General features: G+C 38.5%; 1 protein-coding gene across 5 annotated transcripts in view; it reads left to right on the top strand.

Annotated features, from left to right (window-relative positions):
* LOC131688837 (putative fatty acyl-CoA reductase CG5065) overlaps positions 1-24145 on the top strand; it is a 63247-nt gene that overhangs the window by 12285 nt on the left and 26817 nt on the right. For 2 of the 5 annotated variants that reach the window (XM_058973395.1, XM_058973391.1), the window contains exons 2-3: positions 17543-17964; positions 18051-18356. In XM_058973395.1, the coding sequence (XP_058829378.1) occupies positions 17725-17964; positions 18051-18356 (546 nt within the window). In that variant the 5' untranslated portion in view covers positions 17543-17724. Of the gene's footprint in view, positions 1-17506; positions 17965-18050; positions 18357-24145 lie in introns of those variants that run through there. The other 3 variants (XM_058973394.1, XM_058973393.1, XM_058973392.1) reach the window with 3 other exon arrangements.

The raw sequence follows: 24145 nt of genomic DNA, 5'->3' as shown, positions 1-24145 counted from the left end.
CTAGTATTATAATCTTTGTCGATCCGCTACATATATAAACCCTTAACGAGGTGACCTGCTATACAAGCTCGAAAAAATCGAGTTTTCTTACTTATGACGATAGATAAAACAAAGAATATATTACAACAATATATGTAATTTTTTTAAGATTCTAACAAGCATTTTAACCATTTCTTTGGCTCGTTAGTATCAAAATTAAACAGAAGGTATACTTATGTAAATAGGAAATATTGTTGTTTCATTAATTTCAACCATAACTACCAGCTACACTTTTCCATTAAGGAAATATTCCTTTAATCCATATTATGAAGTTTTCTAAGGAAAATTTTTATTTTATCTTCCCAAATGTGTGTATGAGTATACATGAATTTTTAAAAAGTTAGGACGTTTCTTTTCCTTTCAAAAATCGCGAAACAAGCTTCTTTTTTGTCTCCCAACGCAGTCCACCCCCTTAATTGTACCTATTAATTTAGGACACTTTTTTAACATAAATTACCCAAACAAACGAACGAATGGAAGAAGGTTCGCTAAATTTTGAAAGAAAATTAAATTGTTCTTTTAACAAACTATTAAAAAATGAGGTAGTTCGATGCAATAATAGAAATAAGATATCCTCAAAAGTAATCCTCAAGTAGATAGTATTCGAAGAAGTTTGTTGTGGACGAATTTATAATGACTTTGTTTCCAGTTACTTGAAGTCATTTATTTCGGTTCTGGTTTTCCGAGATATATTTTAGATCGATCAAAGGGTTATAACTTAGAAAATTAGCTGTCAGAAGGCACTGGCAAATGAAAGATTGCTCATTGGTAAGCACGGTGTTCCTAAAACCGTTATTAACAAAAAATGACCATAAATTTATCATACGGCATTCGAAAGATACAGTATCCAAGCTTCTTCTCAGTGAATTTCAAAATGATCCATCGAGAGATTCGACAGAAATTGCAATTTGAAGTTTTATGACACGTTTCATAAGGCTACCAGCAAACACCCATGGGTTTGGTACTATCTCTATAAACAAAAAAAATATTTGTCTACTTATTTAGTACAAGTCATTCGAAAGATATACTAATCAAGTATCACCCAACCAGCGAATCACGATTGTACAAAATTTCCATCAAAAACCGTATCATATCATAAATTGATCTGAATCAGCAAATACCTTCATATTTTTAAAATTTTTGGTTTTATTTTTCCATGATTTGTAGTTTGCGTTCGTTGCATTCATCTTATGTATAGAAATTGATAGGTCGTCGTTTTGAATATAAAAATATTCACTAAATAGTGTTACTACATATAGTTGAGGATAATTATGTTGTCTATTGTTTGAAGTAGGCAACTCTATTTTATATTCTTCTTAATAAAAATTAACAATGAAACGTCTACTTGTTCAATAATGAAAAAACAATTAGAATCGGTCAACAAACCATTGAGATATGGTATTTTGAAGTAAACATTCCCAACTTTTATCGATTTTTTTTAATTTGCACATTATATTTAACGTTTGGTAGACAACCCTATTTTAATATTTTTTCAGTGCACCATATAAATAACACCTTTTGTCCATTATATTTATGTAATTAAATGGTAAGGTTTTCCTTTAAAAACCGCGACACGTATAAACGATCTAAATAGTCAATGGACAAACATGGATTCACACTTGAAGTCTGGTAGAAAACCCATCTATGACCGCATACCACATCCAAACCGTTATAAATTTCGATTTCGTCAATGAAATATTTTCAAACTTGCAGGGGATATACTTGATTAGTATATCTTTCGAATGCCATGTACTAAATAAGTAGACAAATATTTTTTGTTTATAGAGATAGGACCAAACCCGTGGGTGTTTGCTGGTAGCCTTATGAAACGTGTCATAAAACTTCAAATCGCAATTTCTCTCGAATCTCTCGATGGATCATTTTGAAATTCACTGAGAAGATGCTTGGATACTGTATCTTTCGAATGCTGTATGACAAATTTATGGTCATTTTTTGTTAATATCGGTTTTTGGAACACCGTGTAAGTGATCAAGACACAATCAAACAATTTGAAATTGTTTGGTGCTTTATCTAAGCTGTGGTAGGTAGAAAATGAAGTACAAAATATGTCCAGATAATATCCTTTTCCGTTTTATCGAAACAAAATTCGGCTGGTATATTAAATCATCACTACATTGAACGATAAATAACATGATATAACTTTGAAAGCACACAAGATAGACACTTGATGTCTTCAGCAAAGTTGTTTGCTAAAGAAAGAGCTATAAATTTTCAGAAGACATCATCTCAATATAATCACTTAAAAGAAAATTATTGAACATATCTCACTTATAGGAGGATTAGTCAATGAAAACATAATGTCAAAAGAAAGAGCATATTAAATCCAATAACTTCTCCGAATATGCTATTGACCTCAACTTAACCGGTTTGGCGTTAATAGTTAATTTTATGTTTTTGTTCTTATTTCTAGATATTGGGAAACGGCAAAAATCCGTCGACCGTATTGAATGTTAAATATTTCCTTCGCTAATAATCCGATTTCAACAAACTATAGTTCGTTCGAAAGGTATTCGTATAAGCTGTCTGAAGATGAATAAAGTGTTTATCAATATTGTCAATTTCGACAGCAATTAAAAAAAACTGCAAAAAGTGCCATTTTTGGACATTCAAACATCCATATCTTAGGAACTAAACATCAGAATCATAAACAAATTAATAGCGTTCTGTCTGGGTGTGAGGCCTTTCATTTGCAATCAGTTTGGATAAGATCAGTTTAGCTTTTGCTGAGAAACACGAATGAGACTTTGCCCGTCACACACACACAGACATTATCCCAAATCGTCGAGCTGAGTCGATTGGTATATGAGACTCAGCCCTCCGGGTCTCGGAAAAAATCTTGAAAGTTTGAGCGATTTCTATACATTACTTTTATAAGAAATGTAATATGTAAAAATCGATTTTTTTTGCTCGATTTCGATTACATTCAAAAGTATGTCTGTAAATTTTGAAGTTAAAATTGGAAAAATAGCGGAAGATATAATTCTAGAATTCTATAGTGTGCGACAATGCCTCACTAACCACTTAAGATTTCATGCGAGCAAGTTTTTAATTTATACAAAAAATAATAACTCTGCCTGCTGGTGTCCAAATGGGGCTAACCCACATTTTGTATTTTTTATAGGAAATGGAAAAATCTTCCGGATTTCCAAATTAACATTGTTTTTAGTGTAAAATACATTATTTTATTAGTAGTTCATTGACGCGTTGTCTAGAAAAAATAAGATCGTTACATGTACTAGTTTTCAATTCACGAGAATTTTCGTAATTCGGGGGGGGGGGGGGGGGTGTCGAACCCCGGGGGTACCTAGCGTCCAAAAGGGGCCTAACCCACAATTCCCTCGACCTTTCCTTATCTTCCGTTTTAGCGTTATGGTTGTTGTGTCACATCTAGCGCTTTATTTGATTATTTCATATTAGTTCGGAATTCAGTCGCTAGGGCGGCGTTGTTATCAAATTTTTAATGGATTGAGATAGAAAAATGGTGTTTACGGCAAAGTTGTATGACAGGTAATTAGAAGTATATTTTTTGAAAACACTAACTTTGTAGGTCCTACAGGTTTTGAAATATGGCGCGTTTATGAACGCAAAATCTGCAAGTATATGCTTCAACTAAAACCTTCTATATCTCGAAACATACAGGACCTACAAAGTTTGCATCTTCAGAAGATATGTTTAAAGTGATAGGACCTACAATTTTTTCGAAGACGCCTCATTTATATCTAGCGAATTGAGGTGCGTAGTTACTGTTGGAAGTATACGGATGTGATATGGATTTTCAGTCGATAATGCGATTACGTCGATTACTGTGTGATCTTCGCCTACATTTCGATCCTACTATTGGATCATCATCAGGGCCTGAGAAAATTTTATTTATTTAGCTAACTAATAATATTAAGGACTTTTACACCAGTTGACATAAAACAAAACAGAAATACAAAATATTAGAATATTAGCACTTACGAAAAATATACATTGAGATCGTGTGAAATCGGGTTTTTTTGTACCAAAAAGTGGCAGTTTTGTTGAATATATCTAGAGAAAATTTTCAATAGGACGTAAGTAACATTGAGAGTCTCTCTTTGTTTACTTTCTCTTTCGTTTATTACGACGTCATTACAACACTTTGTACTAATTTTCCAGTACATATCGAAAGCCGACGATTTTACTACAATATTATGCAAAGAGTAGAGTAGTAAATGTTGAAATGGCCGAGTAATGAACAGAAGAGAAAGACCTCAAAGAGAATCTCTCATTGTTACTTACGTCCTATTGAAAATTTTCTCTAGATATCACTAAAACTTATTTGACGGTAATGGCAGTTGTTCACCTATATGAGACTACTACGTTTGGACTGTGCTCCTATCTGATAGTTTTTGTGAATTTTGGTTTGGAGTGGTAGTTTGATCGGTTCGGAGAGAGCTGTTTTTTCCTCAACTTTTTCACATGCGATAGTATATTGGCATAAGTAGAGTTCAATCCTTCGGTATCTGTGTGGCGGTTGACGGTGTGTTGAGTTGTTGTGATATGACACATTTCGAGGATCGGGAGATATCTATCTTCATTACAAAGTTATAACAGCGCCGCCCTAGCGACTGAACTCCGAACTAGTGTGATTCAACCAAATAAAGCCCTAAGTGCCACACAGCAACTTTTCTGAAGACACCATAACTCTATAACGAAGGATAATAATTGATTCCTCGTTTTCTTAATTCTCCCACCACAATGTACCGTTTTTTTCTCTTAATCCCTTATCGCTCGGTGAACTTTCAATGTAGAGACATGACACCTCCACTGGAAATTTCGAAAAAATATGCTCAATAATATACATTTGCGCAATAAATATATATTAGATAGAAAATAGCCATACACAGCAAGTGTATGAGCGACCTTTACCTTCAGGAACGACCGTTTGGGCCGAAACGTCAACGTACAATGGCATCCAAATAAAACAGTATTATATCGAGTTCACTGATATGTGAGCTACAACACAAAATTTACTGATTGCGAATCGATTGACTATTTTTTTCTTAAAACCTCGGAAAACGAACAAGAAAACTTGAATTTCCACATGACTCAATGTGGGGTTAGCCCCTTTTGGACGCCAGCCCGTACTGGGGTTACCTCCATGGTCAACTTTGAATGGTAATAGCAAAAAATCTAAAAATTATTTTCAAAATTCTTAAACAGCAGTACACGTGGATTAGCACTATCGAAAAATGCAAAAAATGTCGATTTCGAAAAATGTGGGTTAGACCCCTTTGGACGCCAGCCATTCATTTGTCAACCGATTTTGGTGATAAATTGGTAATTAGATGTGGAATAAAATTATCTTTCTAATTTTTTTTACTGAAGCAGAGACAAGTTTCATGAAAAAAAATCGCAAAATAGTGGTTGTTTTCACGTTTTTGCATTTTTAACAAATGAACATAACATATCAAACCGTTGGAAAGGTCATAGCTTTCCAGAACACTTAAGAATTAAAAATTGGTTAAAAAAGACGGCACAATTTGTTTTGTACCGTAAGTCCTGAAAAATTGTCTTTTTTGTTTTAATTCAAGATTTTGAAGGTATACAACATTTTTCATTGTTTTTTATTGCATTTGATGATATCTACAACATATACTAGGTCATTTGAAAAGTAAAAAGATGGGTGGGTAATGTCTGCGACATAACCGGAGAGATGTAGAATACATAAGGAACACGTTCTTCAAATATGTTGATACTCATTGGAATTTTCGGACAAAAGGTGATTTGGGCGAGGAATATTTCAAATTATTCTTTACAAAAATGATGGTGGTCCTAAAAAGGACCGGTTTTGTTGGCGTTGTTGGCCTTGGTGAGGGAGATGGCTAACGATGAAATTAATTGTTAGCATGAGGAAGTCGCGTAGTACTGGCCAATGGAAGAACAGATAATAATTGATTCCTGAAAATCAATTTTTCTTTATTCATGTAAATTATACATACTTACAAATCTAATAGAAGATTCCTGGTCATATTTCTGAATCATTAGTGCGAACACTCATTCGTAACCCAACTTTGTACCGGGAAACAAGTGCTTTTTGTTCTCTCCGGTGTGGTTTAGTTTTTTCGGTGGTACGAAGGTGCTTGCTGTGGCAGAGGCTGCAGTAAAGCATTACTAATAAACAGTCCCGCGAGTGATAATTGTTACCTGCGATATCAGTTAAAGTAGTGCAGTGAAGTGCGTTACTAAACATTTTTCTTGCCTGAAAGACGGCTTTGTTTAGACGAGCTATATCAGCTCTAATGTGTGAAGGTCACGCGGGTGACGAATAAAACAAACGAAGGATCAATTCACCTACCAGCTCGTCAGGAACCAACTGGTGAAGTGTTTCGTTTTTTTACTTTTCTTATCGATTTTTTTCTTTTTATTGCTTTTGATTTTTTATTTTGATTTAAGTTAAACAGTGCGGTCGAGCGTGTTGCTCCCGCAACAAAATGGAACAAACAGAAGGATCACCCTCCGAAGAGGAATATTATGAAGAAGAAGAACGTATATCTGATACTGAGACAGATAATGTTATGGTCGATCCACTTCCCCCACTTTCCCCCAATGTCTCACAGCCCCCCCGAGTCAAGGTTTACCAGGATGGATCCGCTGGTCCTTGGGTGGTATACTTTCGGCCCAAAAATAAACCGTTAAACAGCATAACTGTTGCACGGGAGCTGACAAAACGTTACTCGGCCGTAACCGAGATTAAAAAGGTTCAGTCAGACAAACTGCGCGTAGTCGTTACTGACTTGAAACAGGCCAATGATATCGTTAGAAATAGCCTCTTTACGCTGGAGTATCGCGTCTACATCCCTTCTCGTGATGTGGAGATCGACGGTGTGGTAAGTGATGCGGGTCTAACTGTCGATGATCTGATGAATGATGGGGCTGGCCGCTTTAAGGACCCTAACCTTCAATCAGTTAAGATTTTGGAGTGCAAGCAATTGCACTCAAAGTCCATCGAAGATGGTAATTACTATCCATCAGACTCGTTTCGCGTAACCTTCGCCGGATCTGCACTTCCGAGCTACGTTGAAGTGGGAGGAGCTCGTCTACCTGTACGCCTGTTTGTACCGCGGGTCATGAATTGTTCCAATTGCAAGCAGCTAGGTCACACGGCCACCTACTGTAGCAACAAGCAACGGTGCGGTAAATGTGGGGAACGCCATGCGGATGATACTTGCAGTAGCCCTGCTGAGAAGTGTGTTTACTGTGGGGAGAATCCGCATGCACTTTTGACATGCCCAACGTACAAACTTCGCGCGGATAAACTGAAGCGATCCGCCAAAGATCGCTCCAGACGCTCTTACGCAGAAATGCTTAAAAGAGCTGTTCCACTTATCTCCGAAAACCCATTCGCTCTCTTGCCAACTGACGATAACGCCTCTAACGACCCTTGCGAGGGGCATTCTTTGGCTCCGCTTGGAAACTCTAGGAAAAGACCTAATCAAAACTCACCTGAACTTCCTCGTAAGGGTCCTAGGTTGTCCCAAACAAGGGTACAAAATAAAAATAATTCATCAACTGGAAGGGCTGGTACAAATCCGAAGATAATACCTCCTGGTTTTGGGAAATTGAGATACAACCAGGAGTTCCCAGCACTCCCCGGGGCACCAAAAATCCCAAGTGCTCCAATTTTACAGTCAGAAACTCAACCTAAAACGGGATTCCTTAAATTTTCTGACATTGTGGACTGGATATTCACAGCTTTCAACATTACCGATCCTATGAAAAGCTTGCTGGTTGCTATTCTACCAACAGTAAGAACATTTTTAAAACAGTTGACTGAACAATGGCCCCTCCTTACAGCGATCGTATCCTTCGATGGCTAACTTATTAGACGGAATCAGGGATCTGATCACTGTTTTACAGTGGAACTGCAGAAGTATTATCCCCAAAATTGATTCATTAAAACACTTGCTAAATTACAATCATTGTGATGCATTTTCCCTATGTGAAACATGGCTAACTTCTAATATAAACCTCAACTTCCACGATTTTAACATTATCCGCTTGGATCGAGAAGACTCATATGGGGGGGTACTTTTAGGGATCAAAAAGTGCTACTCCTTCAATCGAATCAACCTCCCTTCGACGCCAGGCATTGAAGTTGTCGCTTGTCAAACAACAATCAAAGGCAAAGATCTTTGCATTGCTTCTATTTACATTCCTCCTAGGGCCATGATGGGATATCGAAGATTCTCCAACGTGATTGAACACCTTCCCTCGCCCCGCCTGCTTCTTGGAGACTTTAACTCTCACGGTACGGGGTGGGGCTGTCTATACGACGATAATCGATCTTCGACAATTCAAGACCTTTGTGACAACTTCAATATGACAATTCTGAACACAGGGGAAATGACACGAATTCCTAGACCACCTGCGCAAGCAAGTGCACTGGACATATCTTTATGCTCGACATCACTACGGTTAGATTGCAAGTGGAAGGTAATATCTGATCCCCACGGTAGTGACCACTTACCAATTGTAATTGCAATCACCACTGGTTCAAGACCATCGACACCAATCAATGTTCCCTATGACCTCACACGAAACATTGATTGGAAGAGCTACGCTGCTGAGATATCCAAAACTATCGATTCAACACAGATACTTCCCCCGGAGGAAGAATATAAGTTTTTGTCCAACTCGATTCTCGATAGCGCGATTCAAACTCAGACGAAACGAGTACCCGACGTGAACACCCAAAAACGTTCTCCCAACCCGTGGTGGGACAAAGAGTGCTCAGACGTGTACGCGGAGAAAGCTGCCGCGTATAAAACTTTCCGGAACGACGGGTTAGTTGCTAGTTATCGAGTGTACGCGATATTAGAAAAGCGAATGAAAAATTTAATGAAAGCTAAGAAACGCAGTTACTGGCGCCGGTTTGTCGACGGGTTAACAAGAGAAACATCGATGAGCACTCTTTGGGGCACGGCCCGACGTATGCGAAACCGAAACAGTACTAACGAGAGCGTGGAATATTCAAACCGTTGGATATTCGATTTCGCCAAGAAGGTTTGTCCGGATTCCGCCCCGGCACAGAAAATCTACCGCGCCGCGTCGCCTTACAATACCGCGAACGAAACACCGTTTACGATGGTGGAGTTCTCACTTGCTCTCTTATCATGTAACAATAAAGCCCCGGGGCCAGATAGAATTAAATTCAACTTATTGAAGAATCTGCCAGACTCTGCCAAAAGACGCTTGTTGAATTTATTTAATAGGTTTCTTGAGGGTAACATTGTCCCACATGACTGGAGACAGGTGAGGGTCATCGCCATCCAAAAACCAGGAAAACCAGCCTCCGACCACAATTCGTATCGTCCGATCGCAATGCTGTCCTGTATCCGGAAGTTGTTCGAGAAAATGATCCTGTTTCGGCTCGACAATTGGGTCGAAACAAATGGCTTACTGTCAGATACACAATTTGGCTTCCGCAAAGGCAAAGGGACGAACGATTGCCTTGCGTTGCTCTCAACAGAAATTCAAATGGCATATGCTAACAAAGAGCAGATGGCATCAGTATTCTTGGATATTAAGGGGGCTTTCGATTCAGTTTCGATCAACATTCTTTATGAGAAGTTGCACCAGCATGGTCTTTCGCCAATTTTAAATAACTTTTTGCTAAACCTGTTGTCTGAAAAACAAATGCATTTCTCGCATGGCGATTTATCGACATCACGATTTAGCTACATGGGCCTTCCCCAGGGCTCATGTCTAAGCCCTCTCCTCTACAATTTTTACGTGAACGACATTGACGAATGTCTTGTCAATTCCTGCACGCTAAGGCAGCTTGCAGATGACGGTGTGGTCTCTATTACAGGTCCTAAAGCCGTCGACTTGCAAGGACCACTGCAAGATACCTTGGACAATTTGTCTGCATGGGCTCTCCAACTGGGTATCGAGTTCTCCACGGAGAAAACTGAGCTAGTCGTATTTTCTAGAAAGCGTGAACCAGCGCAACTACAGCTTCAATTAATGGATCAAACTATTGCTCAGGCTTCAACATTCAAATATCTCGGGGTATGGTTCGACTCTAAAGGTACCTGGGGATGTCACATTAGGTATCTGAAACAGAAGTGCCAACAAAGGATCAACTTTTTCCGTACAATAACTGGAACATGGTGGGGTGCCCATCCAGGAGACCTAATCAGGTTGTACCAAACAACGATATTATCAGTGTTGGAGTACGGATGTTTCTGCTTTCGCTCCGCTGCGAACATACACTTCATCAAACTGGAGCGAATCCAGTATCGTTGCTTGCGTATTGCCTTGGGTTGCATGCACTCGACCCATACGATGAGTCTCGAAGTGCTGGCGGGCGTTCTTCCGCTGAAAAATCGATTCTGGGACCTCTCATATCGATTGCTCATTCGATGCGATATTCTGAACCCATTGGTGATTGCAAATTGCGAAAGGCTTGTCGAGCTTAATTCTCAGACCCGATTCATGTCCTTGTACTTCGATTACATGGCACAGAACATCAATTCATCTACATATAACGTCAACCGTGCTCATCTCTTAGATACTTCTGATCCAACTGTATTTTTCGATACATCCATGAAGGAAGAGATTTGTGGAATTCCGGATCATATTCGCCCACAAGTGGTCCCAAATATTTTCTATAACAAATACCATCAAGTCGACTGCGCCAAAATGTTCTACACTGACGGATCAATTCTCGACGGGTCCACAGGCTTCGGTATCTTCAACGAAAATCTTGCTGCCTCATTCAAACTCAATGATCCTGCTTCAATTTACGTCGCAGAATTAGCTGCCATTCAGTATACTCTCGGGATCATTGACACCCTGCCCTCAGACCATTACTTCATCGTTTCGGATAGTCTCAGCTCCATTGAGGCCATCCGTGCGGCGAAGCCTGGAAAGCACTCACCGTATTTCCTGGGGAAAATACGGGAATATCTGAGTGCTTTATCTGAAAAATCTTACCAGATTACCTTGGTTTGGGTCCCGTCACATTGTTCTATTGCGGGCAATGAGAAGGCGGACTCTTTAGCCAAGGTGGGCGCATTAGAAGGCGACACTTACGAAAGACCAATTTGCTTCAACGAATTTTTCAGTATCTCTCGTCAGAGGACGCTCGATAGTTGGCAAACCTCATGGAGCAATGGGCATCTGGGACGGTGGCTACATTCCATTATCCCGAAGGTATCAACGAATGCTTGGTTTAAGGGGTTGGATGTGAACCGGGACTTTATTCGTACGATGTCAAGGATCATGTCCAACCATTACTCGTTTGACGCGCATCTCCGTCGTATAGGGCTTGCTGAAAATAATCATTGTGTTTGTGAGAACGGCTATCACGACATCGAGCATGTTGTTTGGCTGTGCGCAGAGTACTGTGTTGCCAGGTCCCAACTAATAGATTCCCTTCGGGCCCGAGGTAGATCACCCTATGTGCCAGTCCGGGACGTCCTGGCAAGCCGTGACCACCCCTATATTTTTCTTATCTATATCTTTTTGAAAACCATTGATGTCCAAGTTTAATACATTTTACCCTCTCTCATTCACAGTAGAATCTCACCAACCTATCCCTGTATCTACAATATGGCATTGCTTCACGAGTCTTCGGTGCACACTCTTCTTGATAACCGTCTATCCAGAACATCATGACATACCGCACATGCAGATGATATAGAGTGCCAATAATTATCCGAAATATCGACCCTCCCCTCGCCCCTGCGATTACAGGCTGGAAACTACAACACTACAACAAAGTGTGCATATCCGCCACAATGATCAATCAGCAAACGACGATGTCAATTACACAATATGTATCCCACTTCCTACCTTTGTCCTTTACTTACATAAGAGGGGAGCAAGCCGCCCCTAAATACGGCTTTCCCTTCCCCCACTAACATGTGACATGTAATATAAAAAAAAAATGAATTATCGGCCTCGTTAAGCTACAGCATTTGGGCCTAAATAAACGTATTTTAAGATATTAGTGCGAACATTGTGTAATTTGGTGAAGTACAATGAAAGTTACAAACTTTCCAAACTCGACCTTCTGTTCCTTCAGAAATATTGAAATGGGGTGTCTATATTAAACCGTTAGTCGTGGTCACAATAAAAAAAGATGGGTGGGTAATGTCTGTCACATAACCGGAGCGTCGTGATTTCAATTCGAGACGTTAATTTAAATCTAATAATATTCAACAGAATCACGTTTGAATGGGAAATTTTCAAATAATTCTCTATGGTAATAATGGTGGTTCTGAAAAGAACCTTTGGTATCGGCGTTGGTGTTGATGGTGATGCGCTGGATCGTTGGATATTTTTGGCATGATAGTTACGTGCCTGGCGAACTGTTTTGTAGCCTCGAACAAAACGACAAGACTGGCTTCTTCGGGTACCATTACGGCTGAACTTTATAAGCTTAGCTCGACTTTGAAATCCTGCACAATCTCACGAATCAGACACTGGTAGGGCCATTTTGTTTGCTACTAGCACGGAGCTGCACAAAAAATCATTTAATGCAGTTAGTTCACGGGGGCTGCCAAAAAGCTTGAATAGAAGCATGCGACTTCAACGTTTCTCTTAAACACATGCAACAACACATTCGTTTTGGTAATACTGATAATAACAGTAGAAAGGAATGCAAAAACAGTGCACGAAACGAGCGAGAGGATAATTTAATTTTTTGTTCCGTGTGCAAGCTGCTTCTTTCCACACAACGTATTATGTTGATTGTTGAAAATTTGTTACACACCTTAAAATGAAAGTTTCAGTTTAACTCTCACTAGAACACAATTGATTGGTCCTGAAAAGAACCGTTGCTTTTATTATAATTTACGCCCACTCCCAGCGGACACTGTGAGCCAGTTTGATTTCTTTTGCGAGAAAGTTACGTACTTGGCGCACTATTTTGTATCCTCAAACAAACCGACCAAGTAGGCATCACTGGCTTCATTACGGCTGAGTTTTGTAAGCGTAGCTCGACTTTGAAGTAATACACAACCTTACGAACCAGACGCTGGAATGTTAGCCAGCGGATTAGTTTCTTTGTTGCCCTTTATTTGGGGCGAAATACTGGCATGGCGACAGTTCCTGATCGGTAATTGGTTGCGATGGGCCACCAGTAGCTGGGGCACTTTTGCGGACCGTCATCATTGCCAACTGCTTTCCTCCGGTGGGCTGGCTGCTTGCTAGCGAACGAATACGAATGATGAGAAAAACCGACCGACCAATATTCATATATGAACACACGAGAAAGCACTACTATCGCTCTCTCGCTCGTTTTCGTGCCATTCTTGTGCCTTTCCTTTCCGTTCGGCTACCAATACTAGCATAACCAAAACGAATATTCTGTCTTTCCATCGCCTTCAATCTAGTGGCCAGTGCTAGCAAACTTGTATGTTCAGTTTTTCAATAACAACATTCCAACAATATTTTCAAAGAATGTTGCAGATTTGAAAAGAAGGAAGGAAAAGATTTTCACAAATTTAAATTCTTTTGTCTTATTTGTTAGCGGTGATACTGGCCATGGGATGGTGGGGGAACACCCACATTCGTTTGTTATGATAGTATTAGCAGCAGAAAGGAATGGAAAAGCAGTGCACGAAAACGAGCGAGAGAGGATAATTTAAATTCTCTTTCTTTCTTTCCACACATCGTATTTCTTATATAGCTTTCTGAAAATTATTTGTTATACACCATAAAATGTAAATTTCAGTTTAACTCTTATTAGAACACAATTAATTGGTCCTGTAAAGAACCGTTTATTGTTTTATTGCGGGAGCATAATTCAGACGCACTCCCCGCGGACACGGTGAGCCAGTTTAACTCTTATTAGAACGCAGATTAGTTTCTCTGTTGCCCTTTAGTTGGGGCGAAATTCTTGCAGGGCGACAGTTCCTGATCGGGTTGCGATGAGTCACCAGTAGCTGGGGCACTTTTTCCGACCGTCGTCATCGCCAACTGCTTTCCTTCGGTGGACTGGCTGCTTGCTAGCGCTTGAACGAATGATGCGAAAAACCGACCGACCAATATTCATATATGAACACACGAGAAAGCACTACTATCGCTCTCTCGCTCGTTTTCGTGCCATTCTTGTGCCTTTTCTTTCCGTTCGGCTACCAATACTAGCATAACCAAAACGAATATTCTGTCTTTCCATCGCATTCAATCTAGTGGCCAGTGCTAGCAAACTTGCATGTTCAGTTTTTCAATAACAACATTCCAACAATATTTTCAAAGAATGTTGCAGATTTGAAAAGAAGGAAGGAAAAGATTTTCACAAATTTAAATTCTTTTGTGTTATTTGTTAGCGCTGATAAAGGATATTTAGTTTGCTACTAGCAAGGAGCTGCACAAACAAATCGATTTATGTAGTTAATCAACGGAAGCTGCCAAATGGTTCAATAAAATAATTCAAATTGTAATAGCGACATGCAATTGTGGCAACACTGGCCATGGGATGGCGGGAGAATACGCACATTCGTTTTCGTTATGATGGTATTAGCAGCAGAAAGGAATGGCAATGCAGTGCACGAAAACGAGCGAGAGAGGATAATTTAAATTCTCTTTCTTTCTTTCCACACATCGTATTTCTTATATAGCTTTCTGAAAATTATTTGTTATACACCATAAAATGTAAATTTCAGTTTAACACTTATTAGAACACAATTAATTGGTCCTGTAAAGAACCGTTTATTGTTTTATTGCGGGAGCATAATTCAGACGCACTCCCCGCGGACACGGTGAGCCAGTTTAACTCTTATTAGAACACAGATTAGTTTCTCTGTTGCCCTTTAGTTGGGGCGAAATTCTTGCAGGGCGACAGTTCCTGATCGGGTTGTGATGAGTCACCAGTAGCTGGGGCACTTTTTCCGACCGTCGTCATCGCCAACTGCTTTCCTTCGGTGGACTGGCTGCTTGCTAGTGCTTGAACTTGAACGAATACGAATGATGAGAAAAACCGACCGACAGATATTTTTATAATCGCGCTAATATGCACTACTATCGCTTTCTCGCTCGTTCTCGTGCTGTGCATGAGCCTTTCCTTTCCGTCCGGCTTCTAATGGCCTAACCAAAGGAATATGCCGTCTTTCCCCCACCAACTGCTCTCGTCAAGCAACCCAATGCGAATAATCATAGGAACAAACATGTAGTGGACCTATATATAAACTTTTCATTATTTTATTGTTCGGTTGGTCTACCAAAGTGACGGCTGTGTGCGGGATGGGCTGAAAATTTTCACTTTTCCGAGTCGTTTTCGAAAGATTTTTCAAAACACATTTTTTTGTTATTAGTGCATGTTATACATACTTCAAATTTTAATACAGCATAGAGGAACATATTTTCAACAAATTGGCCTAAAAATCAAATCATTCTGTTAAGTATGATAAAAGTTATTAACGTTCAAAATCTGACGCGGCGCCGCAGCCGATATTTTGAAACGGGACCCCTATATTGAAAGCTTAAATGTATTCTACATTAAAATATTACTACACCCAAAATCCGACGAGTATGTTTCTATTACTTTTGGGCAAGATTCTATTAACTTTTCGGTAACAGGACTCGCAATTGTGCTTTACGGTATTAAACCAATATTACCGTAATGGTAATAAACGGTGAAATGGCGAATTCCGGTAGCTGTACATGTGTGAGCATTACACAATGAAACACTTTTTAAGTATGTATCAACTTCAGCTCTGTTCGTATGTAGGATAATTAGGTCGATTTTTATGATAGTATGTATTAGTATCGAGTCAAACAACCCGAAATTCTGGCGTATTTCGGCAAGAATTCAAGCTGGAATCTGCCTTAATATTGACAGAAACAACTCGGAATTACGGATTTTTTACTGGGTAGGTTGGATAGTAAAATAAATTAAACTCGATACGATCTAGGCCCAGATCACTAGTCCGGAGCAGACCACGGATCCGGACCAGTCCATAGTTCCGAACTCGGCTCAAATTTTACCGGTAGAGCGAAATTCTTGAATGTTTGAAAGTTGACTTATTTTTGTTTAAAAAATAATATTAATGGTTCAGTTCCAGTAGTGATGCTAGATCCGGCCATAACAGTGTCGCAAGACCTCAAAAAGCAGAATTTGGAGAGGTTTGATTTCGTAGATAGACCGTTGACGGTCTCAAATGTGGTGAAAACCTGATTCACTTTGCCACATCCGCAAAATACTTGCCAAACACAGATTTATTGGCCATCCATTTACTTCCAAACTTTGATTATGTGTAGTTCAAACATATCATAGTTGTTGAAACATTGCTAATATAAACTTTGAGCCATAGACAAACTTTCAATTCAAATTTCTTCCACTTTTAGCAACACACCAAAGAGTTACAATAATTCTTGCACCTTATTCGAATATAGTCGTTAGTATGGTTTCACCATCAGTGCCGGGCCCCCCCGGTACTTTGATTCCCTTTGCAATATTTCCAAACTTCTAAAATTATTTGCGTGTAAAATTGTGTAGGGTAATGAGCCCATTGTCACTACATCCATTTTAAGCTGTTGGTTAGAGCAACGTCTGCCATCTTTGTTCAACGCATTGATTCAAATGGTAGGGTAATAATATTTTTAATATTTGCTGTCCATTTTGTATTATATTGGTTTTAAGGAACGAAACAACGATGTTGATGCCGATTTATTCGCATTCCATCGACACTCTCCCTAATAGAGCCAAAATTAGCACTTTACCCTGTCACTGTTGGTATGATTGATTGTACGCATAATTGCTATTTTCAGCGATATTCAAAAATAATAAAAATGAAAAAACTCACTTTGTGGTCTTGATACTTACAACACCGTTATTCAAAACAAAATTTTCATTGAACTTCAGCCGCAATAGTTTCGCAGTGTCATACTAGTAGGTACGACCTATTACTTTTTATTTTGATTTTTTCCTGTTTCGATGCGTTTGTCGTTGGCATTATAAACTGGAACAGAAATGAAACAGGTTGCCCCTGAGGTCACATACATTTCATTTTGGGTAACCATCCTCCCGCTCTAGGAATTCCCCAAGGCGCCAAAAAACTCGCTGTTGCAGTTGAATTTTGCACATGCATCGCTGGTGCACCTACAAGGTAGTTCTTTGTACCCCGCGGGCGAAGCTTGTTTTTATTGGCATACGCAACATGCTGCAACTGCAACTACAACAAATGGCGCGTAAACATCATATCAATAACCTGACGCTCGGTGGCTTGCTCTTGAATGAATGACTATTATTCTCATTACTGCCACCAATTCGCAGAACTTAAACTTGAAGACAAAAGACAAATAAAAAGTGAAAGTCAAAACTGCAACTTGGATGCAGTTTGTATGCATAGCTACCTATTCGTGTAAGCAGATTTAAGTGCACCTTTATCGGGACTCGATCGCCAAGGTCTCGGTCACGTTGTTGTTGATGCAGTTGGTTTTGACACTAGACTAAAAAGGGCATTACAACCTTCGAAGATTACTACGTGGAATTTGTCTTGAGCAGTCGTGTGAGAACCGTAGAGTGGTGTTGGGACGTGAAAGAAACCTAAAGCAAAACAGTGCTGGGACGGAATGGGAGACCGCAGCGTTTGGGTCCAGATAAGAACAAAGTGAAAGGAAACATCTATAAATACGACAAGATTTGCGCGCTTCCGGGACTAGTCCGGAAGATTCGGTCGTTGAAAGATGAAGTGTTTTCAGAAGACTGCAATGTCCGAGAGTTACTCTAGTGATCACTATGTGTCAGTTCCCGAGTTTTACGCCGGGATCGATGTGTTCATTACTGGCGGTACTGGCTTCATGGGTAAAGTGCTGATCGAGAAGCTGCTCCGGTGCTGCCCAGACGTTCGCCGCGTGTTTGTGCTGATGCGTTGCAAGCGGGGCAAAACGCCCGATGCCCGTGTCCAGGAGCTGACCAATAATCCAGTGCGTTCGATTATAAAAAAAAAATGCGTGACTTTGTTTTAGAAGGCCGTTCGTGAAAATGTGTTAATTGAAATCCAATCTTGCAGCTATTCAAGTGTCTGAAGATGCAAAATCCGGCCACATTGGCCAAGCTGGTGCCCATGTTTGGCGACTGTATGCAGTTACGACTCGGCATGTGCGATGACGACATCCGCCGGTTGGAAAGTGTTTCGGTCGTGTTTCACTTAGCTGCCAGCGTGCGGTTCGATGATCCGCTCAAGGATGCCATTCTGACTAATGTGCTGTCGACGAGGGAAATTTTTGAGATTTGCAAAGGGTTGCCGGAGCTGAAAGCCATGGTTCACGTGTCGACGGCGTACAGCAATCCGGAGCAAAGAAACGTGGAAGAGCGGGTAAGTTGATATTATGTTTATAAACCGCATCTTGATATTTCTGATATCTAAGCACATTTAGAGCAGTTTCGAATGTCCAATATTCGAACATAATATTTGTTTTTGACCGAAAATGACTTTAACCTTATTGGTTTTTCAAAGCCGTTATGTAGTTCTGAATCTCGAACGTGTGCTCTAAAATTTTTGGATAGGGCGATTAAATCATTCGTTTAAACAACCAGTTCAAACCTTCCACCACATATTAGAAAATAAGAAAACAAAAAAATATTGGGAAGAAAGGTGCTTGAAATAAATAACATTTCAATTAATTTAGTTATGGAATTTGCGTTTTGACTTCGCCTCATGAGAATCCGACACTAACTTAGTGACAGGACTAAGCTAGCGCCGGATTGACGGTAGCTCCAAAAACGAAAACACTATTTGTGTTTCTGAGCAACTCCTAGTCCTGTGCGATAGCCTCCAATAGAAGGAGTTCTTCTTGATTCGGCGCATGCTTAGTCTTGTCATTAAGTTAGTGTCGTATTCTGATGAGATGATGTCACACGCATATGGTCAAGGCTCCGAAAATGGCAACCACAGGCGAAATTTTTTTTATAAAATTTTGCGTCAAACTGTTTATTTTCCGTATGTATATAACCTCTAATATTAAAAAATATGAATGGTGAGCCCAGAAAAAAAATTCTATGTCGGTTATTTATAAAAGTTTGTTGATGCTACTTGCATGACTTGAAAATGACTTAAAGACCGTAAGGAGTTAAAAATGTACACAAAATGCATATTTTCAACTTTTTTCCTGGAATTACATTTTTCCATCGCAGTCTAATTTAATTTTAATGATATTGCTTGAAAAATTGAGATGAATATAGATAAATGCTTATTTTCAATTGTGAAGCAATGGAAACCATATAACTTGTAACGTGACAGATCAAAAATTCGAAAAAGATTGTGAACCACACTAAAAGCATGCATACAATGTCTAACCTATATTTTTTCTTACTACTTTGAGTCTACTTTTTGAAATTGTATTGTGAAAACCTTGAAGTTTTATTCATTTTTGAGAAAACACAGTTGATGTAACGTGACAGATGTTTTCTGTTGTGAAGCAATTCCATCAAGTTTGATTCATTTACTTCAAAAATTGTGACTATCTTCGATTCTAATGAAACCTTTTACGTTTCATCTTTATGGGAGACTAAATATTTTGCATTATTAAACAAACAATTTTTATTCAAGAGTAATATTCAAAAAGGGCGTATCAGACCTTGAATGCACTACTTTCAAAATATATTGTTCGAAAATCGCCATTGGTGCAGCAAAACTATATGATAGCGAGTTATAGGAAATCAATTCTTCTGTGTGAATATTTTTTGGTCTAATTTTTCAATAAGAAAACAAAAAAATGTTAAAAATACAATTCCAAAAAACAATGATTTTTTGATAGCAAAAACCTAAAATTAAAGAAACTGTAATTACATTATTAGGCAGTTATTAGTAAGGAAGCATTTTTAACTTCAAGTATGCTTCTAAATTTCTTAGTATTTGCCAGTCATAATTATAATTTTCTTATACAATACTAATACTAAATATAATCACAGACTAACAGACATAACACTCAAAAACAAAGCTTCGCCCGTTTTAACTGTCATTTTAAATATATTTGTAGTTGGGACTGTGGCCACATTTGAAATTATGGCGCCACTGACATATGAACAAGCATACGGGGGATAGACCACTAGTGAAAAATTGTTCCCAAACCTGAGGGGAACCCACCAGTAAATGAGTGTTTGGGAATGTGAATAAAAGGTGGAGCTAGTGTTCTGGGAAAATTGTCGGATCGATGCTTTTTGAGGGAATTCCCTCATAGTGTTATGTCTGTTAGTCTGTGATATTACTTCGTGAAATTACAACCTTTTCATAAGTTATTCACGTTTGTTGATCAAAACCAATATGTTTTTCAAAATAGACATGAAATTTCCCGTTAATATTTAGTTCCCAGAAGAAGGATGATTTGTGCACGACTGTCTCGATATGCTTGCTTCAATAAAAATATAGATTCTGGTTGTAACGTGACAGATCATTGAGAATACTCTATAAAATCGAAAACAAAGTTTTTAGTCAGGAAAACTATATTTCAAACTCTTCCTTGTTTTCCAAGCTTCAACTTAAAACTGTGTTCATGCAAATTTGGGGGCCAACGGAACACACTTTTCCAATTTAGTCGGGCAACCTCCAAACTCACTGCGAAAATTGTGTAACGTGACAGACGTATTAAAATGACAATAACACGAAAACCGTTCATGTTAGAAAATAACTTTCTGTAGAAAAAATGTGCGGTTTAGTGACTTTAATAATGTGCAGTTGGGATAGCATCTGATTTTATCGGTTTTGCTGACTTATCATATGAAATATGCGTAAAAATGTAACGTGACAGACAGACGCCTTGACCATATGGGTCATTCCACGCGAAGTGAACAACCCAACGAACATTTATGCTGAATAATGGCTTTTCCAGTTCTTGTTCAGCTTGTTCCCTCGTAATAAAAGCTTGTTCAGCTTTCGTTGTTTGTTGGGAAGGCACGTGTAATCGACCCTCACGGATTTGAACCAAATTTGGAGGAATTGTTCCTCTAGGGTTAATATATGAAATGCTAATTATTTGTGTCATTTGAATCACCCCTCGGGCAATGGGAGCACCCCTCGTTTTGACAAATTGCCAAAACCCTTGATTTTCTTTTGATAATATCACCGGTTCTATTTACTCTAGAATCAAGTCAAAAGATCGTTTTTGAAGAAAACTGTTCAAGGAGTCTAGAAAAAAAATATAATTTTTGGTGGCAGCGCTGCCAGCCATGCAATTTTTTCAGTTAAATATTAAAAGTTAATTTTTATCTCAATACATATATTTTAATTTTGAAAATTCTAATGCCATTGTGTCTTCAGACATTTTTACATAAAAAATACTTATAACCTCAATATCATTTGAGCCTATCCTGAGATACTCTGTTTTTAAGCAAAAAAAAAATGCAATTTTCCAAAACCAATTTCGTTAAATGAAATTGAAAATGAAAATCCTATATATCTCGTTTATTTTCCCGACCAACCTAGCAGAATTCTTGATATTCTTAATTTATTTGAAACAAGTTGTCATAGGTTCACGAATCCTTAAACTTGTTGAACAATGTAATTGTGTAACTTTGCTCAGGAGCACTAATTGTGTTTCCGTTTTTAGCGTCAATCCTGCGCTAGTTTAGTCCTGTCACTAAGTTTGTGTCGGATTTGATGAGACGAAACCGAAACGCAAATACCATAACTAATTTTGTTATAGGTTTTGTGCTCTTCACGCGCAAAGATGGTTTTAATTAATTGTCTCCTTAAGGTTGCACAGAGAAAGCGTAAAATTCGCAAACGAAAAAAGCAGTTTTTTCCACACCGTATGTCACATCTTCATAAAAATCAATCAGCAGTACTGTAACAACATTCTACATACGCTGATTGATTTTTATGAAGATCTGACATACGGTGTGGTAAAAAACTGCTTTTTTCGTTTGCGAATTTTACCCTTTCTCTGTGCAACCTTAATGGGGAAAAATATTTTTACCAAAGCTATTCTCCACTCAGGAGAAATATAGCATACAATTTTGCTGACGTTTTCCAGTTAGAGATAAAGTTAGTCTCGAATAATAGTTTTCTTTATCAACATTTTGGAATACGCTTTGTCTAAATGTAATTATAGCTGCATGGACGGCGTTCATAACACACTTAACGAAACATGCTTTTTTCTTGAAAACATTTCGTTTTGTTGTTCATGGTACTCATATGGAGTAGAGTAGACTCTGGACAAGAGAATAATTGGCAACCAGTGCCCACAAGGAAGAAAGCTTGGCATCGCTTGAATATGATAAAACACTCAAATGTACACTGAGAAACAAAAATATGCATAGTTAGCATACTTTCTATTCCCGTCTCTTTTCTTCTGCTGTGATTTTTATGCATTTTCATGCATAAACTTCTAGTAAGCATTCAGTGAGTGGATAGATCGAATATGTCCACACACTAAGCCAGCCAAAAGTTGTTCGGTAATTTCTTTTGACGACTACCACAGTAAAGTGATATTTTTACGGAGCGGTCAGCAAATTATTTAAAAAATGCTGTAAAGTTTTCATTTTTTAACGATTTTCAGTAATTTTTCGAATAATTTGCTGAAATCCGCAATATTTTTCACTGAATTTATCAGCACTTCTGTTTTTTTCGGCACGTAAACATTATCCAGTAAAAAACTGACTGATTGTTCGGCAAAATTGTACCAACATTACCGAACCTCGTCAAAAACTTACAAAACAGGTACAGCAAATCATCTGTCAAATCGCCATTTTCAGAGGAAACTACTGACTGGCCAGTATTTTTTGACGTTTGGATAGAACGGATTGCGGAGAGTTCGGTAACCGAATTGTTTTACTGAATTGATTACCGAACGGTTTGCTGTTCAAAAACCCAGTAAAATTTTACTGTATCCAGTGATTTAAATTAAGTGTGCAATGCATAAAATTTACAGCAGAAGAAACGCGAGGCATATAGAAAAGTATGCTATCGATGCATAAATAAAATTCTGCGTGTATACTTTAAAATGAAAAACAGTTTCGTATTTTTGGTTTTCTTGTCTTTCTTGTGCCCTGGTGCATAATTTAATGACAGATGACTGTATGCAGCTACACGCAGAATTTTATTTATGCATCGATAGCATACTTTTCTATCTGCCTCTCGTTTCTTCTGCTGTAAATTTTATACATTGGACACATTCGGTCTATCCACTCATTGAATGTTTACTAGAAGTATATGCATGAAAAAGCATAAAAATCACAGCAGAAGAAAGGAGACAGGAATAAAAAGTATGCTAACTTTGCATATTTTTGTTTCTCAGTGTACACTGAAAAACAAAAATATGCATAGTTAGCTTACTTTCTATTCCCGTTTCTTTTCTTCTGCTGTGATTTTTATGCATTTTCATGCATATACTTCTAGTAAGCATTCAATGAGTGGATAGACCGAATATGTCCAATGCATAAAATTTACTGCAGAAGAAACGAGAGGCAGATAGAAAAGTATGCTATCGATGCATAAATAAAATTCTGAGTGTAGCGAGGTTGCAGTGCAGCCAATTTCATTGTCATATTTGGATGTGTTGCTGTAGTCAGTGTTACGAAATTTCAAAATCAGTTACCTACTTCTGCTTGCATTTACCGAAACCGACATTCAGATTCAACGCCTCCCTCATTCATTCACTTTCCAGCTGACTGAAATTTCATGCAGAATCGAATGCTTGAGTGCAGAGGAAATATAAATTCATTCACCAACCAAAGCATTCATTTGTTATTATGTGGATAGTTTTAAGGCAGAAATTAGCATCTTCTACATTTTCGAGCATAAGGGAACTGCGTAATCTATATTTGGTGCACTTTTGATCAATAATCCCTCTCAGAGCTAGAATATAAATAAAATTCACTTTGCTTCTGAAACCGAACATGTCCGTACCTGAAAGCGCTGTGTCGGCCGAACGAATGACGGTTGAAACGAACCAAAAATTTCATTCATCGCTGCGGGCGTGAATTGAATTTTGTTTTCTTTCAAGTTCAGGCAACGATGTCAATTTTTTTAAGCTCTGGCTGTAGTACACCTAACAATGACCGTTTTATTAACACACATTTCGCCAGGATTTGTCTGGTACTGATCAATTCAACATTTTTGTCACATACTACTGTACAGACACGAGAATAGTAAATGTTCACTTTCAG

This window comes from Topomyia yanbarensis, chromosome 3 (assembly GCF_030247195.1).
Source record: "Topomyia yanbarensis strain Yona2022 chromosome 3, ASM3024719v1, whole genome shotgun sequence".
In the NCBI taxonomy this organism is placed as follows: domain Eukaryota; kingdom Metazoa; phylum Arthropoda; class Insecta; order Diptera; family Culicidae; genus Topomyia; species Topomyia yanbarensis.
This window is presented reverse-complemented; position numbering and strand designations above follow the sequence as displayed.